General features: G+C 41.4%; 1 protein-coding gene across 8 annotated transcripts in view; it reads right to left on the bottom strand.

The window, feature by feature from the left end:
- The window catches only part of FOCAD (focadhesin), a 317812-nt gene that overhangs the window by 59615 nt on the left and 241876 nt on the right, over positions 1-16321 (bottom strand). For all 8 annotated transcript variants that reach the window (XM_086685396.1, XM_086685393.1, XM_086685394.1 and 5 more), the window contains 4 exons: positions 14418-14462; positions 8694-8802; positions 5961-6077; positions 2744-2982 (listed from right to left, as the gene is read on the bottom strand). In XM_086685396.1, the coding sequence (XP_086541522.1) occupies positions 2744-2982; positions 5961-6077; positions 8694-8802; positions 14418-14462 (510 nt within the window). The remainder of the gene's footprint in view (positions 1-2743; positions 2983-5960; positions 6078-8693; positions 8803-14417; positions 14463-16321) is intronic.

Raw genomic sequence — 16321 nt, 5'->3', positions numbered from 1 at the left:
TCTGATTTCATGTCTCAATTGGGAAGGCTGGTAAGCTCTACTCCTTTTTTCAAAGGCGGGGAGGGGAACCCCAGTCGTTTATTTTCCCTGCCTTTATACAGTAATTGATGTGGTTTTGCAATGGTCTTGGTGAGGGCTATGACTTCTGTAGTAAAACAAAACTTACAAGGTCATTCTATGGCTGTTTTCTCAGGCAGAGTTGTGGGTTTCATCACCAACACTTTTTTTATCAAGGGGTTTCTAAGATGTCACTTCTCCTGCTGCCCCCTCGGACCACGCTAAGAGGAATGCGGCCCCAGGAATGCCAAACAGCCAGAGAGCACTTTAAATAAGGTCTTCCCAAACCAAAAATATAGTACTTTTGCCTGAGGTGAAGGATTGCATTTTGCAGCGAGAACACGCACGCGCATGCACACACACACACACACACACACACACACACACACAGTTTTAATAGCTTTGACTAAATAAGTCCTTATTATAGCTGTTCTCTGGAGTAAAATATACTTAACTATCCTAAACAAATGCTAAAGAGATCCTACCGGTATCCTCTGGGAGTTATGACAGCAGCAAGCTTTAGAATAATATGCTTTTCTGAATAAATTCTAGACTGGAATTTAAATTCAGGTGACTTTCTCCTAAGCCTTAGCTAAAAATGGATGGCCATGATTCTCTTCTACAGGGTGATTTTTCATACTTGAGACCAACATACTGTCCTAATCCTGTTCCCCTGAGGGGTCATACTGGGCAACTTATTTGATGGCACTGGCTATTCAGGGCCAACAGCTCTCAAAATGCTTACTTTAATTTTAGAAAAACGGAAACTTCCTCCGAAAACGTCATTATCTGGTGACACCGTCATTATCTAGTAAAATATTTCTTGGCACCAAAAGTAAACACTTTAGGTTCCTCTCCTCCAGAAAATTAGGAAGGTGGGAACCATGAATAATTATACCACTGGCTACAGTGTAAACACACTGACCAAAGGATGAAGCGCGCTATCCAGACAGATTATGAGAGCAAAGTGAAAATTTGAACTTATTCTGAGGGCCTTTGGCCTTGGAAAGCGCTTCCTGGTGTCCTTCCCCAGGCTGTCCAGCACGTGCAAAGCCACGTAAGACAGAGAGGGGTAGAAGCCGATCTAGGAACCAGTTTCTCAAGGTAGCATGATTAAATTAACCACACATGCGAGCTTGTCAAGCCCTAAACCCAGCAGCATCTCATCCTAAACTAATGAAGAAAGGAGCCAGAGCCAAGATGGGATGAAGTGAGTTGCCTGGAATTAAACTGCCATGGCTCATTTTTAGTTGTAAAACATGTTGCTTGAAAGATACTGAAGAAAGAGCATGAACACAGATGGTGAAGAAACTGCCATTTGTAGCATTGTAGCAAAGGGAAAAAAAAAATCACTTTCAAGTTTTAAGCCTTTCAAAAATATGTTGTGTTCTGTCGCACACACAAGATATGTAACAGTCAATTCACATGCAAAGGGCAGCTTTTTGTTCATGTCCAGAACCAGGCCTATAAATAATGCTGGTGAACAGAACAGAATGAACATTCTAGAAACGTTTCATTTATGATCACAAAGACTAAGCCAATCTTCCCAATCGTCTGACAGATGTTTCTAAGAGCTGAAAATGATCATCTGAAATCTAGTATTTCCCTAGATCAATAGCAGTTCTCCTAAAGGTTTCACATAATGGTGTTTGCACAAAGCTATGTAAATTACAAATGCAAACTTAACCACTGGTTTCTAACTGAAATCTAAATATAGCGTCATGTCATCCAGTTTACCCACACTGACACCGTTTCTTGGCTTTGGACAGACCGTTAATTTCTGCCAACCAGGGAAGTTTAAGGACATCGAACATCTCAACAGGATGCCTCTTCCGACTACCCTATTTCCAGTGCAGGAAAATGGGGCCGAATTCCAAGTCAGCGACATCTAAATATTCATGATATTCAAATATTCATGTTGTACCACACTACAATCAATCTGGATATATACAATTATAAGATTTGTTATAAAATAAAGAAGAAATATAATGAACAACACAACCAAAGTAGATTTATGCACGAGACAACTTTTCCATCTAGTGGAATTTTCCACTTGGGTCTTTGCTATTCTGTTAGGTCCATTCAAGGGTAAAGCTAGCAGTCCAAGATTGACCAAACTGAGTAAAGCACGCAGTATAATATGCACAGATTAAGACTCTTTAAGGATTACAAAAATGTAGCCAAGGCACAGGATAAAAGCAATATTTAAAACTGGGTACACGCAGTTCTCAGGTGACTCAGGTAATTCCCAGCACCTCAGGCATAAGGGATACTCCAATCTTCGTCTCCCATTTTACAGTGATCCCAGTAAAGGATCAGCAATTATTTTCACCCTCATGAACCAGGAAAAAGAGCAGCTTTTTCATTTTTAGCACCAGAAGATTACACTTTTCCTCATATCTATTACCGGGGTGTATCCTGGGCTCTCATCTAAGGACGGAATGATTTTCAAGCAATCGTCACCTTAGCAAGAGCAGCCCTAAAAACACATTCATGTCTTCGCGATGGCGTTGGAGGCAAGCCAGGTTCCCTCACAAAGGAGAAGAAAGGCCCAACTTGCCCATGTCAAAAAGTTTGGCGAGCACACGCGGCTCAGAGAGCGCGTGCGTGCGCGCGGGTGCACGTGGGCCACGTCCTCTGCCTACATCACAAAGAGGAAAAGGAGGAACACGCGAACAAACCGTACCTGAGTTTCTCCTCACACAAGCGGGACAGAAACATCCCCAAAGCAAGGCCCATGTGGATTTGCACGGCTTGAGACTCATCAGCTCTTGGTTTCCCAGGTAACCTGGCAGTCAGCATGTTGAGGATTTCCTCAACCTTCTCTTTGCAAGAGATAATGAAAACTTGCACGAGGAGAGACAAAGCCGTGGCGGCAGCCGAGCGGGCAATGGCACTGGCTGTGTTTTCACCAGAATAGGATTTCTAGGACATGCCAAAGAAAGAAAACAGGGGGTTGGCCTTTTGTTTAAAACATGAAGGAAGCATACCTATCACAAGAGCACGAAACGCAACAATATCAGCTTCTCTTAGATCCTCTCCTGCCGATGAAAAAAAATGCAATTAAAAAAAAAAATCTATTTCTGGGCTTGTCTGTAGGTTACCTTGTCACTCTTCCTTACTGATACGATTTTCCACTGAAACAAGCAGCTGATTAACAATATCCTTTTAAGTATGGGGGGGAAAAAATCTTAAGTGTCTTCTCTTCAAGGGTGTGAACTCCCTCACTATAAAGCCAGAAAAAAATGTCAGTGTTTTGAAAGCCCACATGCGTATATAATAAAGAACCCAAAGTGAAGTTACCCAAGCTTGGAGAAGCCAGCAAGCCACATTATAAATGTGTACAGAGCTAGTTTTCTAGGAGAGAAAGAAAGAGTGTGCGTGCGCACACGCTGCAGGACCGGCGGGGGGGGGGTTGGGGGGGCAGGAGGGGGGAGTGGTTAAAGCTTAGTATGAAGGAATAAATGTAAGTTCAGCACAGGGATCTATTGGCAGATCTCCCAAAATTTTTGGTGGGAACGCTTCCCAGTAGATGGATTATTTCCTACAGGGGGTTAATTCCTTTTAATTAAAAAGGAAGTTGAAATCCTAAAAGCCTCTGGTTACAAAGCAATAACCAGCTATTCAAAATGAAATGGGGAGCTCTATATGCGCCTTCCTATATGTAATTATGGGAAAAGAAATGAATAACAGCCCTGATAAAATGACAGGGCAGCTGAATATGAACAGCTTTTCCAAGAATCCCATGCTAGGGAGCTCCAACAGACGTTAAATACACTTATAAATACGGCTCGAGTGGGGAAGAAAGCCCATTTATCACTCGGCACTGTCATCTACTTCAACTTTTCAGACACACCATAAAGGCTGTGCTGTCCCTTGCAGTCAAAGCACGTTAAAAGATGTTTTTAATTCTGCACCCATTTGCTAAGCTTTAGCACTTTTTAAGGATAAAAATCACACACGTGCTAAGGTATTCTTTCAGCTAACATGGTACAATCGTAATGACAATACTATTCAAAATGACCCAGCTGCTAGAACACTGAAAATAAAGAAAGTGACTTTCGAATCAGGGCTTTGAAGAAGCACAAGAATGCAAAAAGCACAAAGGTAAGAGGCAACCCTGAGCTGGCTACGAAAGAGATTATTTTTATTGGTTTGCAAGAACTAAGCAGCGTTATTAGAAATCTCAGAGAATATCCTGTCCTGGTGAATATCAGAACCAGACAGCTACTGCAAAGACCTCTATATAATCAGTTTTTCATCCATCATTAAAGAAGAACACGTCTGACAGAAAACAAACTATCATAAAGAAATTACTTCTTTGAGTAAAGTCTACTTTCCAGTTTAATTCTACGTTATCTAGAAGTCATTTTTTTTTTTGGTCCCCAAGTATAGTTTAAAATTCTAGTTCTAGACCCTGAGCCCCAGATGAATACGTACCAGGTCCTCCCAAAAGGAGGACACAGAGGCACAGAGAATGTTGTAGAGAGAAGACCTAAGGCAGTGGAGTTTCAGGCTAAAATCACGATCTTAGCAACAGTTCATGACCTGTGCTATATTTTTATTCGAATCAACTATAATCCTCCGCCGCTCAGCTGATTGTCCCATGATCACTATAATTCCCTAAGCACTGGAGACTGATAAGGCAGAACCAGAATAATTCCATGCAGATCCCAGAAATAAAGCATGCATTAGAGCCAGTGAAGGGAAAAGAAAACCTCAACAAAAGAGTTGTATTTTCAGTTTGTTTCAAAATCTTAGGCTATTAGCAAGAAGAAAAAGAGTGACTCTTAAGTAACAGGTACTTTTTTTTATGATCAACAACAATATTGCTCTGTACATGAAGAGTATTTCACAGTTTTCAGGACATTTTCCCACAAATGACATCATGTGATCCTCACCAATCTTTTATGAAGTTGGCAAAGCATTAGTTTTTACCTTCATTTTACAGGTAAGGAAAACAAAATGGTGGGTGAAGTATCAGGTCAACTTTCACAAAACTAGTAAAGGGTGGAGCTGAGGCTAAAATCACTACTGATAATACTGTTCAATTGCCTGGTTTACACACAAGGAAACAAAGGTCCCAAACGATTAAGTGAACTGCCCACGGTCACATATCCTGAAATTAAAAAAAAAACCATGACTAGGGGCGTCTTGGTGGCTCAGTCAATTGAGCATCTGACTTCGGCTCAGGTCATGATCTCATGGTTTATGGGTTTGAGCCCCAAATTGGGCTCTGTACTGAAAGCTCAGAGCCTGGAGCCTGCTTCAGATTCTGCACCTCCCTCTCTCTCTGTCCCTCCTGCAGTTGCGCTCGGTCTCTTTCTCTCTCTCAAAAATAAATAAACATTAAAACAAACAAACAAACAACTATGACTGGACACTCAGGGACAGCAATCTTCAACTAATGTTTATTTCACTACAGCTGTAGCTCTTGACTCTGACTACACATGGGAATAATCCAGAGACCTTTCAAAAGACTGATAACGCCCAAGACCTATCCCTAAGCAATTAAATTAAAGGAGGCCTACAGGTCAGTATTTATTTTTTCTGGATACATCTATCTATCTATCTATCTATCTATCTATCTATCTATCTATCTATAGAGAGAGATAAGATATAGATGTCTATCTAGATGTCTATAGGCATATATAGACATAGATACATATATAGACATATATAGATACACATATACATATATATATATATAAAGTGTGTACATATGCACACATACACATGCGCACACACTTAAAACTTCCCCAGGTGATTTTAACATACGGCTAAGACTGAGAATAATTACCCCAGCATGGCTTTCACGTGAACAACTAATAGGAGACAACTCAACCCTTGGGTTTTCCATCTTTTTTTTTTTTTATTATTATTTCTCTTATTCTCAGACTTACATAATAAAATGAGGAGAAGATTTGTCCTCTGGGTTGGTGATGGCTATCCACAATGACCAGGAGAGTATCAGACACCATGGAAACCCACTCTTTCATTGAAAGGAAATTAGGATGAACCTGTAAATGAAGAAAAAAAAACCATGAAATGGTAATGGAAAAAAAGAAAAAACCTAAACATTGTTTCTAGATCCAGGGTACAACCCCCTTCTGTTATTAAAGAGTAAAATGCTCTTCTCAAAAAGTAAGCTTCACTGGCCAGGACTTTGGGAGGCAGATAAGTATTTGACAAATACACATCTTTGACCTGTGCCCCAACAGGAGTACGATTTACCTTTTGTTCAAGGCAAGCAGAGGTGAGAGTCTGGGGGCTGCAAAACAGACCATATCTGAGAGCTCTCCCTGTGCTTGCCTGTGTTTAGTGAGGGTGATGGGGGGGGGGGGTGAAAAAGATGTGCAGAGAAAAGAAATTCACAATGTCTCATTTCGATGACTTGCCATTTCACAAGGGAGGCACTGAAGCAGCCTTGTGAAATTTTCATCACTATCTTTAGCATTTCTGCTTACTATCACCATATATTTATCATTTTGAATCATCACAACAATTGCCTAGCTAATTAGGTATGAAAGCATGAATGATCCTTCAGTTGGGAAAAGAGGAGGAAAGAGAATGCAAAAAAACGAAAACGAAAACGAAAACCACAACAAAATCCAACTTATTATAAAGAGAACTTGGTTTTCAAAATCATTCATGACCATGGATGTCAAAAGCATTCATTAACTCACATGGTGATGACACTCAGGTGGTACAAATGATAAAGGTCAATGCGGTGTTAAGTATCCTTGAAATTAATTCCTTGACTCAAAGAAGGCCTTCTTCCTAAGACCTTTAGTTGTTAGTCATATGCAGCTTTGAACAGAGTTTGAAAACTTCAATTTTAATCAGATAAGGAGGTCTTGAGTTTGTACTGAGGAATAGCCAAAGACAAGGCCATCAAGAATAAAAGCAAAGCCCCATCTTTGGCTTCTGTGGTTCTCGATGTTTCGTCTAATATGTGTTACAGCACAGAACAAAGGGCGGGGGGAGTAAAGAAGATGACGACTGCCTGAAACTCCACCTCTGAGCCAGAACCCTGGTTACTACTGGGGCAAACTGCCAGCACAACTGCCCCAAACAAGGGATCCTAGAAAGGCACATTCACTTTTTAGGTCATAAGATTCTACTTAGCATGTTGTCTTTGCTAAAGTACTCCATGGCTCTTTCAAGGATATAAAACATTTCCTCTCGTAAAAAGTTTCGTCTTAAAAATTAAAAAAAAAAAAAAAAGTTTCGTCTTTCTCATCATTAAAATAAGATTCTGGATTTAAATTTTCGTACGGTAACTACCCTTTTATCCTTCATGCAATAATTCCTTGGCCTCTTTGCCTTCCCCACGTGAAATGTACATTTGTAGCTTTTGCCACCCAGCAAAAGCACCTATGCTCTTGTTCAGTGGTGACAGCACCTTTGGAGAATCCCCTCCTCCGTGATCTGAAGCTTGGTTAAATGCTCGATGAAGCTACCCATCTGACCCGCCCAAGGTGTGGGTATGAGACCCAGGGGACCCTAAACCTTAAGTGACCATCCCAGTGGGGGTAGTCTGCTCAGATGGTTCTGATATCAGTTCCTGTGCCTGATGTCCTTTCCCAAACCCAGTTTTCAGCTGTGCCTTGAATTCCACGGGCTTCCAGATTCCACATCCTTCTGGTTCCTTTTTTACTTAGCTGAGAGTTGGTTCCCTTGCTTGCGACCAAAAAACTCCACCATGAAAGAGGAGTACAGATGGCCCACGAGACAGACACGCTGAGGGAACAGAGACAGGCTGAGTGACATTGAATAAAGTCTAGTTTTTGCAGCAAGAAGTCAGATGATGGTTACTCTTGCCGGGAGCTTAGTATCTACTAGCTGCTGTGCTCTACATACATTAATTCCTTGAATCCTCGCAAGAGTCCTTGCTGGTAAGTATCGTTATCCCCATTTTACAGATGGGGGACCAGGCTTTGAAAGGGGAAGTTACCGAAAATAGGCCGCAGAGCTAGAAAGTTCAAGTACTGGGATTTAAATAGAGGACTCTCCTATTCCAAAGCCTCTGCTTTTTAACCACTTGGCTATATTGTCTCCAGATAGTGCAAGCTACTAGATAATGGGGCTTAAAAGAAGAATAAATCCATGCCTTTTTATTTTGACAGATATGAATGATCTGTAAAAGCACATTGGAAATGAACATTGGCCAGCTCGCCACATGTTTAATTAAGAAATAAACGCCTTGCAAAAATGAATAGGCACTTTGTCATTGACATCTACAATTAAAATGCAAAGTACGATTTTTTTTCAGTCGGTAAACACTGCTTATTTATCATTTTTTTTGACAGCATTGTTCACTTTCAGTAAGCCTAGTTAACCTCCCAAGATTGGTTACCACTGATGCAATCACAGAAAGACAACCCCTGTTGCATAAAATTGGTACCTTCGAATGGAAATGACCACTTAACTGTGATGGAGAAAGGAAAACAAAAAAGCAGCAAGGGAAAGTGTCGTAGGAGACCCTCAAGCTCACAGTGTAAAGGCCCCTCGAGTAGCATAACTTGGTGCTGTTGCAAAGCATAGACTCTAACCTCGTAAATTCAGGGCCAGGCTCAAAGACACTGCTCACTTTTCAAACGCCGCCCAACTGGTTCAAGTCACCCTTAACTCACCTCCGGGACCCCCTCAGAGTCGGAGGAGAGGCTGGCTTCGTGTCTGGATACGACGACAGCAAGGCTGCTTAAGGCTAACAGCGCGTTGCCCTTGACCACTGGGCTCTCCCTGTTTAAAAAAAAAAAAAAAAAAAAAAAAAATTCCAAGAGAGGATTTGGGGGCATTAACTGAGAGAAGAGAAGGTGTTATTACAGAGAAGGCAGATGAGGTCAAAAACACCTCTATTCCTTGCCCGAGCTTCACCAGCGCGCGTCTGCTTGTTCCTGGAGGCCTGTGGCTTTTTTTTTCCTTCTCCGGACACTCGTGCTGCGTTTTCACTCTCCTCATACATGTATATGCTCAATGTGCTTGTTTTGCAACCTACAGACCTGAGCTCATGTATCTGAGTTCTTTCCTTCTGAAATTTTTATTTCATCATTGGACACTGCATTTCCTAAGCTGTCGCCTTCTGTGTCATCTCTGGCCCACAGAACTCTATCGATTTGTTCTGAAAACACAAGCGAGGGCAGTTGCGTGAATTAGAGCAGCAGAATGGAATTGGCCTCTGGCTTTTCTAAGGCACTGGTGTGTGGAAACAGCTTCTAGGGAGCCACTCGGATAGCGTCCTTCACCAGCCACCTGCCACGCTGGCAGCTTCTGGCAGTCATCATATTATCCTCCCCTTCTTCCCCTTGATGTGCCAAAGCCAGCAACCTTCAAGTTAGTTTGGAATATAATTTTAGAGACCCTAGATAAGACGCAAAGATGGCCTGTTTTTATTTTATTTTGATTTCTTTAATGCTCATTTATTTTTGAGAGACAGAGATAGCACGAGCAGGGAAGGGGCAGAGAGAGAGGGAGACAGACTCCGAAGCAGGCTCCAGGCTCTGAGCCGTCGGCACAGAGCCCGACGCGGGGCTCGAACTCATGAACTCTGAGACCATGACCTGAGCCAAAGTCAGATGCTTAACTGACTGAGCCACCCAGATGCCCCAAAGCCTGTTTTTAAATTATCTGGATTGACAGTTGTCTTTTCTCATTATCCAAATGGTGTTTTCTTTTTAATATTAGCAACAAAATCTTATTTTTTTTTTTTATTTAAAAAAAAAAAATTTTTTTTTTCAACGTTTTTTATTTTTGGGACAGAGAGAGACAGAGCATGAACAGGGGAGGGGCAGAGAGAGAGGGAGACACAGAATCGTTAACAGGCTCCAGGCTCTGAGCCATCAGCCCAGAGCCCGACTCGGGGCTCGAACTCACGGACCGCAAGATCGTGACCTGGCTGAAGTCGGACGCTTAACCGACTGCGCCACCCAGGCGCCCCAACAAAATCTTAAATTTGACTTTTTTTCTTAATTCTAGTTATGTATTTTGAGAGAGAGAGAGAGAGAGAGAGAGAGAGTGAGTGAGTGAGCAGGGTAGAAGAAAGAGGGGGGAGAGAGAGAATTCCAAGCAGGCCCCACGCCATCAGCAACAGAGCCTGACGCAAGGCTCAAACTCACAAATCGTGATGTCATGACCTGAGCTGAAACCGAGAGTCGGAGGCTCAACTGACTGAGCCACTCAGGCGACCCTTGACTTCTGAAGTTAGTATCAAGAAACCTGAACCTTTTATTTTTTTTATTTATTTTGAGAGAGAGAGAGAGAGAGAGAGAGAGAAGAGAGAGAGAGAGACCCAAACAGGCTCCACACTGTCAGCACAGAGCCTGACAATGGGCTTGATCTCACAAACCATGAAATCATGACCTGAGCCAGAGTCAAGAGCTTAACTGACTGAGCCACCCAGGTGCCCCAAGAAACCTGAACCTTCCAAAATATACTTACCATTTGAAAATGAATGTTTAGCATTATTCCATAATTCCAAGGTGATTCTATAGAATAAAATCTTAAATGGACACTGATGCGATACTCTTGGCTTGCCACCTGTGTCATAACAGAAGTCAGGCAAGAGGGCACCCGTACCATCACACTTCAGTTCTGGCCTGGTTGTGGACTCCCATACAAACAGACAAAATGTTTCCCAAAAACTGGACTTGAGACTTGAACGTGAATCTGTGTGTCCATCCGAGAATGGCTCCTGTCCAAGAACGACCCCAGCATAGGAACGGAACAGGTATGTTAGATGAGGAAGACTTTCGGCCCCGCTCCCCTTGCGAGCTGAGGACCTCCAGACCCAGGCCACAGGCATGACTAAGCATGTGAGCTAGTGGGCATTAAAAGGTTAGTATTCACACATGTTCTTGTATTTTTGCTTCCGTCTGGTAAGAATGGGACTCAGCTCCTCCATCGTCCTACACATCTAATCCCTCCTGCCTTCTCGTTCTCCCACCTTGGGGTGGTTAAACTCAGTGAAAGCTTGCTCTGCCCAGTGGGTCATTTGGTTCACTCATCCTTAATTTCTTCCACTATGAGGCCTGCTGTAAGTGGATAAGAGCACAACATTCACATCAGGGGATGGGATGGAGGGAGAAAACAGAAGGAAGGCTTGAAGGCTAAGCAGATGCCTTCAACCCAGGTTTTGCTAGAGTTTTGCAGTGAGGATTACTGGGAACTCAGATAGCTAATAATAAAACACCAGAAAGCCAGGCAAGGTCTGGGTATTCCTGGGTGCCCAAGCCATAACATTACATTAAAAAAAAAAAAAAAAATGAAATCTTTTATTTCTAACATTATCTCTTTCCTTTAGCTGAGAATATCCTGAAGCCTGTCCTGCTACAAAATGGCCATGAATCCCTGAATGAAAAAAAAAAAAAAAAAAAAGTTTTAAATTCTCAGTGTCAAGACTTCGATCCCCAGTGGTTATCACCATAGAGAAAAGTTCGGATGGTCCCCAGGAATAGGATACCAAATCTTTTTAAAACAAGGGTATTAGACAAGATGACACGAAAAGCACTCTTATAACTCTGAAATTCTGAGAGAGCATTATTTAGCTTCAGTTCCAAAACCGTGCCCAACATGGTTTTGTTTCAGAAGTCTTATTGGCCTTGACATTCCTGAACATGTATTGTCCTTGTAAAATGGAGAAAAATGTTATTTAAAGCCACTAGTAATGACACCTTCGGTTGCGGACTAAATGTGTATTCGGACATTAATCTTTGAATAGAAAAAAGTATTTCTCGGTCCACATAACGCATGCTCAGACCACGCTGTACATTTCACAAAGGTACTGTGACCAGTTTCTCTTGGTCGTCTCTGCATTCCCTACTTGCTGCACACAGCGACTTCTGGAAAGGAGACAATACGGATTTCGTGAAACAAATTCGTGGAGGAGCTGGCCAGGTAAACATCTACAACCAGTTCAGCAAATACTCATCAGCTTGTTGATCAAATAACTATCCCCCCCACCCCACCCCACCCCCTGCCCCGCCCCAGTCGGGCAGTAGTAACTAATTTGCATAATAACATGTCAGCATCAGTACAGTATTTATCTAGGCAACACCACTAGCATTTTAATTAAACTGTCCTTTGGAACAAACTGATGCCATTAACCTAATTAAAAAGCACAGGAAGGATGAGCTACAAGGATGCTTTCTTTGGGACAAAGTATTACATTACATATTAGTAAAGTGACCCAGTCCTTTGGGGATTTTCATCTTCGGGTTCAAATCTATTTAATTAACAACAATGAAAATGAACTTACATCAATCATCAGGTTTTATCTGTTCTCTGATTCTCCTTTAGCCCTATCCTTGATGCTTTAAAACTGCTCTTAAGTGAGCAAATCAGTCTAATCCTGTGACTGGTGTTTTACTTCCTGCATTTAACTTATACGGCTCAGAACAAAGTAAGTCTTACAATGGCCCAAACCAGCCTGTGGCGGCCATGGTCCAAAGAAGGCTAAGCTGGCAGCAGGTGGTGGTGGGGTCTTCACATGGTTGGAGGAAGCCAGGGGGAAAAAGAGAGAGACGCAGAGTGATTCTTTTCCCCCCCTGCTCTATCATTAATCTCTCAGCCTTTGAACCTGACTTGCTGTCATACCTACTATTGTCGGCATTGCTTTAATAAGATAAGGTCTATAAAATACTTTGAAATTTTTGATGAAAAGGGAACACTATGAGAACATGAATTATTTTTACTCCGTGCCACTGAGAATGTGAAGACACTCTTCGTAGGCATTTCATGAAACGATGCCTGGCAAATCGGAAGATTAAAATCTTGTTGAAATAAAATTTTAGAATGGAAAATGCACAAGCTACTAGAGAGGCAAAATGATAGCTTGTTTTAATAGACAGCTGCTATTTTCTTCAGCGTTCCACGGCTTTTTTTCCCCCCTGCAAATGTCAGAGCACGGTTTTTACCAGGATATAAGTAGATTACATAATAGAACAAACTATGAAAGGTAAGGGCTGAAGACAGTCCCCCCCCTCCCCGCCCCGCTCCAGCACACCCTCCCCTCCAACAGGCAGCTGAGCGCTCCGCTCCCCCACTGTGTCTGCAATTCACCAAACTAGATAAGCAGACACAAATGAGTCCCTATCGAAGCCTCTCTGTACTTTAGTTTTCATTTTGTCAACAGATATGTCAACAGATATTTCCCAGTGCCTCCCACAGAAGTGGGTGCAGGGGAGGATTACCACTTCTATTTCCCTTTATTCAGAAGGCATTAGGCTGAGTGGTGATCGTGTACTGTGATTAAGGCAAAACCTATTTAGCCACAGAAAGTTCTGGAACACGATAGGGATAAACTATATTGAAATGAATTATGTCTAGATAATATGGACACATGAAATCCCGTAGGTCAAAGGTCTATCTATGTTATTTGGTGGATAAGAAGAAAGGCAGCAGCTAAAGGTGATGGTGGAAGGGAGAAGCGGACATAACTGACGTGTAACTTACTGCCAGAAACAATTACTCAGCTTGTTAGCAAAGGAACCCGAAGAGATTGTTCAAGCAAGTTCATTAGGGTATAATTTTCTGTTGAGAGTTGGCTTAAGATAAATAAAAAGCCTCAAGGTAGTAATACTCGTTATTTTTGTTAAAACGACCATAAGGATATGATTGAAACTGCCTTTTTAATGGGTCATCACATTCATTTTTAGCATTTAAAAATCCGGTTTTTAGGAGAGCCCGGGTGGTTCAGTCAGTTGAGCATCCGGCTTAGGCTCAGGTCCTGGTCTCACAGTTCGTGAGTTCGAGCCCCGCATCACAGCCGGCTTCTGATCCTCTGTCCCCCTCTCTCTTTGCCCTTCCCTTGCTTGCACGCTCTCTCTCAAAGATAAATAAAAACATTTAAAAATTCAATTTTTAGATATCCTGGACCCCATAACACAAAGAGAATGAAAGGGAGTACTACTGTGATTTATTTCCGGGCTCACAATTGAGATTTAATAACCTATTTGTAGAACCTACATAATTCACATTAGCAAGGAATTCTCTTTCAAACCACAACACCCCCCCTTCCCCATCCCAAACTAAATGAGAATCCTTTAAATCTAAGTCAAAGCACAGGGCATTTTGTTAGGTGTACGACAAGGGCGCGACCTCAGCGACTCCTGATGTGGAAGTCATGTTTGTATTGATTCCTCCGTATTCTCACAAAAAGACATTAACTTAAGAATTAACTTAACATGAGAGAGGATGACAATTGATTTTTTCTTTTTTTCTTTTTTTTTTTTTTTAAATAATTGAAGAGTCCTTGAACGTTCTTAAAGTTAGGACGTACTCTAAAGGGAGAAACTGCACCCGCCAGGAAAAAAAAAAAATGTTCATAGAAAATTTTGGGTAAGAGAATGAATGGATCTTACTTCACAGCCGTCTTGGTGATCTCATCAGTCAACATGTCTCGGACCCTGCAGTAAAGGTTGGAAATAGGTGCAAGAGTTTATGTTAGAATAAGAGCCCAATCTTTTTGCTTATCCATCAGTTAATAAGACCCTCTGGCAATGACCCCAGGCCCTAAAACTGTATGTGTGGAATTGTAGTGTAAGGTGAAAACACTATAATATGAGCTTTATTTCAAAGAGTTTCCTCTGCCTATTCCTTACATCACTTATCCGAGGCGGGGAAGAAGGTACCTGTAGACACACAGTGTTGTGATGATGTCATCTCTTAAACTGAATGGTGGCTCTGCTAACATTCTTTATATTATATTCTTAGGTGAGGCCTTTGGGAGATCCTGCGGGTGGACCCCTCATGCATGGGGTTAGTGCCCGTAAGAAGAGACACAGAATGCTTGCTTTCTCTCTCTGCTCCCCAACATGTGAAGACACAAGGAGAAGGGGGACTGCCCGCAAACAAGAAAGCAGGCCCTCACCGGCACAAGACCTCTGACCTCGATTTCTCAGCCTCTAGAAGTGTGAGAAGTAAGTTTCTGTCGTTTAAGTCAGCCATCCAGTCTATGTATTTTAGTTACAGCAGCCCAAACTGATTAAGATATTCTCTCTTTTTCTGCAGAAGAGCTCACTAAAACAGCAATTTACTATTTCCAAGTTGTCGATAATGGAATAGTTGCTATGTACGTATGTAAAATAAAATTTTAAATGTTGGTTACAAAATCACTCCGAAGTTGAAAGAAAATGATTCCACTTGTGGATCTGGAGATTGTATACTCAATTCAAATATTCAGAAAAATTTTTTTAATATAAAAGCCCTGAGATATAGAAAAGAACACCCATTGACCGCCAATATTTACATTTTGAAGAAGCAACCACAGATAATTTCACTATATAGAGTTTCATAAACTCAAAATTTTTATAAATACTATAAAATTTCCACAAATATTGGTGGAAATATTGGCGCAGCCTCCCCGCACCCTCTGACACAACTGATTGCTCCTTTCTTGAAATATTTTATTCCCTCGGTGTTCAAGATTCCATTCTCTCTTGGTTTTCTTCCTCCATCACCGTTCACTAATTTTTCGTGTGCTTTGTCGGTTCCCTCTTCATCTACCCCACGTCTAAATGGTGAAGTGTTCTGAAGCTCTTCCCTCTGACCTTTTCTCTATCGCTCATTCTCATTCCTTTTCTCATTCCTTAGGTGATCTTATCCAGCAATCAGGATTTTAAATACAGCTGATATGCTGATCATTCCCAAATTTCTATTTCTAGCCCTGATCTCACCCCCTAACTCTAGACTCATATCATCAACGACATATCTGATTATCTCCAAAGTGGAGGTTTAATTATGTATCTGAGGCTTAGCAAGTTCCAAACCTGATTCTTCCCCTACACAGACCTGCTTTTCTATCGTCGTCTGCATCTTAGTAAAGGGGAAGTCCATACTTTTCGTTATTCACGGTCAAAATCTTGGAGCTATCCTTGACATTCATCTATCACTTTCTTCCTTCTGTCTCTATCTATTTTGGAGAATATAGTCAATATGCGACTATACATTCACCAAATTATCATTTTTAGAAGATGAAAGTCAAACTTTATGCAAAAGATCATCACAAAGAGGAAGTGAAATCCAAAGTCTTAACCTCTAATTTTAAATTCAATGTCATAATGTTTTAAGCTGTGTTGCTATTTTTAAAATAAATCTAGAAAATGTCACTTAGAATAGAATTATGTAAATATACACACATGCACACGGAGCTCCTGCTTTTCTACATACACCAATTATCAGTAAATAAATCTAAATTCAAGCAAGCTTTGAATAGATTTTTAGATTAAAGAAACCCGTGGCTGCAGGTAAAGCAATTTAGATTCTG

Source organism: Puma concolor, chromosome D4 (genome assembly GCF_028749965.1).
Source record: "Puma concolor isolate L17-30 chromosome D4, mPumCon1.1.hap2, whole genome shotgun sequence".
NCBI lineage: Eukaryota > Metazoa > Chordata > Mammalia > Carnivora > Felidae > Puma > Puma concolor.
Note: the sequence above shows the minus strand (reverse complement) of the source record. Positions and strands in the feature narration are given on the sequence as shown.